General features: G+C 39.3%; 1 protein-coding gene across 1 annotated transcript; it reads right to left on the bottom strand.

The window, feature by feature from the left end:
* Positions 1–3,289, bottom strand: siglec15l (sialic acid binding Ig-like lectin 15, like). The gene is made up of 8 exons (XM_046300921.1): positions 3,155–3,289; positions 2,178–2,573; positions 1,721–2,074; positions 1,557–1,625; positions 945–989; positions 757–855; positions 611–649; positions 1–442 (listed from the first exon to the last, which is right to left on the bottom strand). The coding sequence occupies exons 1-8, from the start codon at positions 3,195–3,197 to the stop codon at positions 411–413; spliced, it is 1,077 nt and encodes a 358-aa protein (XP_046156877.1). The 5' UTR covers positions 3,198–3,289; the 3' UTR covers positions 1–410.
* Between the last annotated feature and the right edge of the window lie 4,523 nt (positions 3,290–7,812).

The raw sequence follows: 7,812 nt of genomic DNA, 5'->3' as shown, positions 1-7,812 counted from the left end.
CCCAGAAGTATAATGATGTAATGGCGCTCAGGAACAATAACAATAGTTATTGAGTAACATTTTTGACAATTACAATAACAATACAGTTACAATAAGACTACAGTTACAATAAGACTACAGTTACAATAACACTACAGTTACAATAACAATACAGTTACAATAACAATACAGTTACAATAACACTACAGTTACAATAACACTTGTAGGGCAATTATGTAATTGCACCTCCATAAGAATAACAATATAAAAACGGAATATACCAAGTTGCCCCAATGTTGTGAACAATTTCAATAAGATTGACTGCTAAACTCTCGTTGATTACTTTTGAAAAATGTCTGTCAGAATGAGGGAGGTCAGTTTCATTATGACATACTTCCAGAGTTACATTCTCTCTGCTGCGCCTCGGCAGTTCACCCCAGCTTCACAATAGCATAGTGGACACCTGAAATGACAATGGACAGCATCATCAGAATAATGGAATGACAAGGAAAAGTGAAGGGTTGGCGTTTATATCATGTTATGTCATGTTAAGAACAGTGCTGTCTCAGCTGTATTATGCAATCTTAGACTTTCTTGTGTCACTTCAAGAAAAACACTAAAAATAATTCACCTTCATCTGGTATGGGGACACGAGAGCTTCTTTGGGGTGCTTAAAAGAAAAGAGGACAATTTCACAAGCTTATCTGAGCTGGTTCTGGTACTTGGTGGTATACCTATGGAATTCATGGCCCAAAATTGCAATAATTGAATACTTACATTGAGTGGTGGCGTTCAGTTGAACGTCTGAGTATACCAGATTTAGCTCCATGTCGCCATCTTCTGGTGAATTATGTTTATACAATGACTGTGGGCTTTCTGTTTGTGTAGAGAACGACAGTAAGAAACTGTGTGACACATTACAGATCTGAACCATCAGCAAATCCTTCACGGTCTTGTCCACTCACCCATTTCTGAGACATTGGCGTAGATAGAGGATTCACTGACCATAGCTTTAGAAACAGGGAAGTAAAATGTACAAATGTAAACTGCTGTGACGCACAAAGTTTATGACTGAATGAGAGGACATGAAGAGCTATGCTCAGACTCGACACTGAACCTGGTCTTTGTGCCCACTTCTACAGAGGCGTAGTTGGGACACTAGGCAGGGATTGAAGGATACGGGAGAAGAGGGTGTAGAATACACAGACAATGAGTGGGCCGTAGACAAGAGAAGTTGATGGAGTGATACATAGGGAAGCATATGTGTGGAGATAGTGAATAACAGGGCAGCAGGTAGTCTAGCGGGTTAAGAGTGTTGGGCCAGTTCCAGTTCCAATCCCTGAGCAAACTAGGTGAAACATCTGCCGATGTGCCCTTGAGCGAGGCACTTAACCCTAATTGCTCCTGTAAATCGCTCTGGATAGAGCATCTGCTAAATGACAAAAATGTACTGAATAGCCTTCCACTTAAACTGGCTTTCAACTCACACTCTGCCCTTTCATCTGAGGAAAAATTATTACTGATCAGAAATACTATTCAAAGACTCAGATTGTCTAGAAAAGAGTAAGACCCCTTACCTATAGCAGGATCTGTGCACACATCAGATTGCTGCTTAATCTTTTCTGAATTGTAGAATCTCAGGTATCCTTTTGGAAAAGACCAGAGATAGTATATGAATCTGTAAATACGCCAAAAATATAATATCTTAACTAGTATTTATTTTCTTACAGAGATCACCTACCTCTTTTTCTCAGGTAAAATAAAGCCACGCCAAGGAGCAGCAACAGAAGCAGGACCCCACACACAGAGAGAGCTACGGTCAGCGCAGTGGGTCCAGGGGGGAACCGTCTCTCTGCCCTCCCCAGGCTGTTCTCTGCCCTGCAGGTGTACACTTCCTGGGTGAAGTAGGGGATTGAACTGGTCCTCTGAAATGGGTGGGTTCCTATGGTGCTGACACCTGGGTCTATGTTGCCCTTAGAGGAGGAGAACCAGGTGATGGTGGATGGGGGGTTCCCCTCAACTACACACCTGAGGCTCCCGTTGCCTGGTCCGAGGGACGCCTCTACCCAAGACAGGCTGAGAATATGGGCCTTAGCTAGGGACAAAGCACAAACCTTGCATGAGTATCATTGTGGTAAAGAGTTTCATATTCCTAGACCACCAGACCCTTATTGCTGACAACGTAGTGAGACCTTTACCAATGATATTGAGCTGTGTGCCGCTGGCAGTCTGCCACTTCCCATCACCCCAGTAATAGTCCAGCTCTACTCTGCAGAAGTAAACTCCATTGTCTGTGACCGCCAGATCTCTGATGAGGAGAGAGAGATCCCTCTGCTTAGGGTCTCCTTTGACTGAGAAGCGTTGGTATGACTCTGGAACGGAGCATTCATTCATTCCACCCGTAGTAACATTTTTCACCTTGCATTGGAAGAAGGGTTTATCATGGAATTGTCTGGTGACCCACTGAACTGTGATGCCTTTGGAGTAGTCTTGTTGCTTGGGGTGGGTGAAGGAGCAGGGTAGGACCACATCTCCTCCTATGGTGCTGTTCACTACAGGGGGAACTGTCATGGACCATGATTGTGAGAAGGTGCCTAGTGGGAGGAAAATTAGTTCATAATTAGAGAAATTAGAGAAATCAATCATATTAAGGATATTTCATGTTTGTTTTTTCTGATGGTCTCAACTATTTTTTTAAACTTGTATTCTAATTGGTTCAACTGGTAATCTATTGTACTTTATCTATTGTACTCTGTTGTACTTTATTTAAACACACACGTCACTACCCAAAGGATGGGGTGGCAGGGTAGCCTAGTGGTTAGAGCGTTGGACTAGTAACCGAAAGGATACAAGTTCATATCCCTGAGCTGACAAGGTACAAATCTGTCGTTCTGCCCCTGAACAGGCACTTAACCCACTGTTCCTAGGCCGTCATTGAATATTGAAGAATTTGTTAACTGACTTGCCGAGTTAAATAAAGGTTCAAAAACATTTAAAAAAGGATCAACAAATCATCTCTTATGATACTCTATAAACACATACTCATGAATATTACAACACTAAAGAGGGATAATTCCTTTATTCCCAAATTATTCAAGAATGCTAAAGCTTAAATAGGAATGTTTCACCAAAACTGAATCTGAATAGAAATAGCTCAAACTGGAGTTTGGCCTACCTGTAATGACAGAGAAGAGAGAGAAGAGTTGAGCCTGCACCATCCTAAAGGTAATCAAATATATACATATCCCTTTAGCACTGAGGAGAAAGAAAGGCAAGTCACGGAGAAGAAGTTCTACCAGCACAATGCCTCAAATTAGGAAACAGTTGTGAAATGTACCACATGAGAATAGCCATTTCCTGTTTAGTGCTGACCGTGAAACAAGTGAGGGCTTGGCTGAGCATAAGTGCATTAACAATGGAAGTGTATTATTTCTTTAGGCCTATTATGTGAATTTAAGATGTGTTTCCTGAGCCTCTTTACTTGGTATCTATTATAGAAAGCATTAAGACTGGAACAATAGAGGACCTCCGTTTAGTCTAGTGAGATTTGAGCAATATAACAGTACTACAGCACCTTCAGACAGTATTCACACCATTTTACTTGTTCCACATTTTGTGTTACAGCCTGAATTTAAAATGGATTAAATTGAATACACAATACTCCATGATGTCAAAGTGTTCTTTTTAGATTTGTTAAACAAATTACACTGAACAACAATATAAAACGTAATATATAATGTGTTGTTCCCATGTTTCATGAGACGCAATCAAAGATCACAGAAATGTTCCATACGCACAAATGTGTTTACATCCCTGTTAGTGAACAGAGTGCCCCATGGTGGTGGTGGGGTTATGGTATGGACGGAGAATACAATTGTATTTTAATGATGACAACTTGAATGCACAGAGATACCGTGATGAGATCCTGAGGCTCATTGTTGTGCCATTCATAATCTGCCATCACCTCATGTTCCAGCATGATAATGCACTGCCCCATGTTGCAAGGATCTGTACACAATTCCTGGAAGCTGAACATTTCCCAGTTCTTCCATACTCACCTGACATGTCATCCATTGACCATGTTTGAGATGCTCTGGATCGACATGTTAAACAGCATGTTCCAGTTCCCGCCAATATCCAGTAACTTGGCACAGCCATGGAAGAGGAGTGGGACATCATTCCACAGGCCACAATCAACAACCTGAACAACTCTACGTGAAGGAGATGTGTCGTGCTGCATGAGGTAAGTGGTGGTCACGCCAGATACTGACTGGTTTTCTGAGCCACGCCCCTAGTTTTTATTTAAGGTATCTGTGACCAACAGATGCATACTGTATCTGTATTCCCAGTCATGTGAAATCCATAGATTACTGTTTAATTTATTTATTTAAATTGACCAATTCCTTTATATGAACTGTAATTCTGTAAAATCTTTGAAATTGCAGCATGTTGCGTTTATATTTTTGTTCAGTATTTTTTTAAATGAAAAGCTGAAATATATTGAGTCAATAAGTGTTCAATTCCTTTGTTATGACAAGCCTAAATAAATTCAGGAGTAAAAATGTGATTTCTGAATGACTACCTGATCTCTGTACCCCACACATACTCTGTAAGTTCACTCAGTTGAGCCGTGAATTTCAAACAGATTCAACCACAATGACCAGGGAGGTTTTCCAATGCCTTGCAAAGACGGGCACCTATTGGTAGATGGGTATAAATAAAAAGCATGGTGAAGTTATTAATTACACTTCGGATGGTGTACCAATACACCCAGTTACTACAAAAGATACAGACGTCCTTCCTAACTTAGTCGCCAGAGAGGAAGGAAACCGCTCATGGATTTCACCATGAGGCCGATGGGGATTTTAAAACAGAGTTTACATCAAATAAAATACAATTGTATTGGTCACATGCACATATTTAGCCGATGTTATTGTGGGTGTAGCGAAATGCTTGTGCTCCAACAGTGCAGTAGTATCTAAGAATTCACAACAATACACACAAATTGTTTTATTTTTATTTCACCAGGTAGACCAGTTGAGAACAAGTTCTCATTTACAACTACAAATCTAAAAGTAAAATAATGGAATTAAGAAATATATAAATATTAAGACGAGCAATGTCAGAGTGGCATAGACTAAAATAGAGTAGAATAGAATACAGTATATACACGTGAAATTAGTAAAGCAGTATGTATACATTATTAAAGTGACTAGTGTTCCATTATTAAAGTGGCCCATATTTGGGAGTCCCATAGGGCGGCACACAATTGTCCCAGCGTCGTCCTGGTTTGGCTGGTGTAGGCAGTCATTGTAAATAAGAATTTGTTCTTAACGGACTTGCCTAGTTAAATAAAGGTAAACAAATAGATAATAATAAAATAGGAGAAAACTATTTGATAGGAGAAAACTGAGGATGGATCAACAACATTGTAGTTACTCCTCAATACTAACCTAATTGACAGAGTGAAAATGAAGCCTGTACACATTAAAAATATTTCAAAAACTTGCATCCGGTTTGCAGTAAGGCACTAAAGTAAAACAGCAAAAAAAATGTTCCAAAGAAATTGACTTTGTCCTGAATACAAAGTATTATGTTTGGGGAAAATCCAACACAACACATTACGGAGTACCACTCCATATTTTCAATCATGGTGGTGGCTGCATCACGTTATGAGGACAAGGAAGTTTTTATGATCAAAACAAAATGAAGAGAGTTAAACACAGGCAAAATCCTTTCTAAACTCCTTTCCACCAGACACTGGGAGACAAATTCACCTTTCAGCAGGACAATAAACTCAAACAAGACAAAATGTACACTGGAGTTGCTTACCAAGACGACATTGAATGTTACTGAGTGGCCTAGTTAAAGTTTGGACTGAAATCGGCTTGAAGATGTATGGCGACTTGAAAATGGCTGTCTAGCAATGATCAACAACCAACTTGACAGAACTTCAAGATTTTTTTTTAAATACAAAAATGTACACATATTGTTCAATCCAGGGGTGCAAAGCTCTTAGAAAGACTCAAACCCAGAAAAACTCACAGCTGTAATAGCTTGAATATTTATCAGATCAAGATTTTTATGAATACATTTTTTTTTCATACATTATTCTTCCACTTTGACATAGATTATGTCGTGTCTTTGGCTATGCCGGATTAAGTGATATGACATGCTATTCTATGAAATAATTTCTCCGTAATTAATATTACCTGATTGAGCTAATCATGTAAATCACCACAAAATAATATTTATAGAGCCGTTATCTTCCAAATAAACTCTTAAAGACCTAGTAATATTTTACATCAATAGCAGTCAATATTAAGCCTTAATTCAGTCTCATCTGAAAGTTGTAAATTCTTGGTTATCTGCACAAACCCTGGCTAACAAGTTGAATCAGCAATACAAAATTGAGTTTAATTATTTATTTACTAAATACCTAACTAATCACACAAAATTACATATACACATAAATAATCATAACTTGATTACAAATTATGTCATAAAGGAAAACATCCCTAGCGGGCGGAACAGATGTGACAGCTGGTTACACAAAAGAAAAGGGGCTGGGTTTGAGTGAAAGAGCGGGAAGACTGAGGGACACAGGGAGAAGCTGCGCTATCGTAAATACAGTATCTTATGCATTTTAAATTACCACCCATTTGGAAAAGGAAAATGCAATAAATATTTACTCTGAGTTGAGCTTCGGTAGGTTGGTGGTAGATGGAAGGCAGCAGGGTAGCCTAGTGGTTAGAGCGTTGGACTAGTAACCAGAATGTTCAAGTTCAAACCCCCGAGCTGACAAGGTACAAATCTGTCATTCTGCCCCTGAACAGGCAGTTAACCCACTGTTCCTAGGCCGTCATTGAAAATAAGAATATGTACTTAACTGACTTGCCTAGTTAAATAAAGATTTAAAAAAAGGCTGTAATAACGTCGTTGTGGGGTACTCTGTCTGTTCCTTCCTTGTTTGCAGTGGCTGTTGCTAACCATTTACATGGCTAGGAGGTCACTTCTGTAGTGAATAAGAGTTCAAAGTTCATACCATTCTCAACCAAAGCTCACACCGATGTTGGCTTCGTTCTGTAGTTATTATCTGAACCATTCTGAAATCGGATCGTCATCCTCGGAACAGGAGGTTACATTGTCGTCAAGGTTTTATATGGGAAGGGAGAGGAGGGCGTGTTACAAAAGTTTTATAGCCCATGTTCCTTCATGTTCCTTATGAAAACCCAAATCTCACATTTTAGAAGCTACAATCACATTTCATCCCATCATGAATAATTTCATATTCAAACATTTAAATTGAACAACAATTCCATGTGAATCCGATAACTCTGATGTGTAGACTTTCCACTGTAGAGTTTATGTCATCTTATCATTGATGAGAATGTCTCAGATGACAACCGAACTGACATCATATTCATTAAGTACCACCGCATATGTTCAATTGGTCAGATTACCAGAATATAGTTAATTTCCTCCCAACTTCTGATGTTCCCTCTATGTTAACCAAGGTGTTTGCAAATGTAACATCAGCAGGGTAGAGAGAGGAAAAAGGGGGGGGGGAAGAGGTATTTATGACTGTCATAAACCTACCCCCAGGCCAACGTTATGACAAGTATTTTGTGTCGATCGTTGACCAACAATTAAATCCATTTTAATCCCACTTTGTAACAACAAAATGGTGAAAAAGTCAAGTGTTGTGAATACTTTGTGTGTAGGATAGTGTGTTAGATGAGGGAAATACGCTATAGAATCTCATATGATCTGTACTGGAATGACTGGCAGTCACGGGACAGTGTCTGAGAAACAGTGAGTCAGGTGAGGAGA

The sequence above is a fragment of the Oncorhynchus gorbuscha genome, linkage group LG15 (assembly GCF_021184085.1).
Source record: "Oncorhynchus gorbuscha isolate QuinsamMale2020 ecotype Even-year linkage group LG15, OgorEven_v1.0, whole genome shotgun sequence".
Classification (NCBI taxonomy): domain Eukaryota; kingdom Metazoa; phylum Chordata; class Actinopteri; order Salmoniformes; family Salmonidae; genus Oncorhynchus; species Oncorhynchus gorbuscha.
The sequence above is the reverse complement of the archived record's forward strand: the minus strand, read 5'-3'. Positions and strand labels throughout refer to the sequence as shown.

Coding starts and splice junctions, on each gene's coding strand:
- siglec15l (XM_046300921.1), bottom strand. CDS start 3,197: ATGGTGCAGGCTCAACTCTTCTCTCTCTTCTCTGTCATTACAG. Junction 2,075..2,177: donor CACACAGCTCAATATCATTG/GTAAAGGTCTCA, acceptor CTTTGTCCCTAG/CTAAGGCCCATATTCTCAGC. Junction 443..610: donor TGTCCCCATACCAGATGAAG/GTGAATTATTTT, acceptor TTGTCATTTCAG/GTGTCCACTATGCTATTGTG.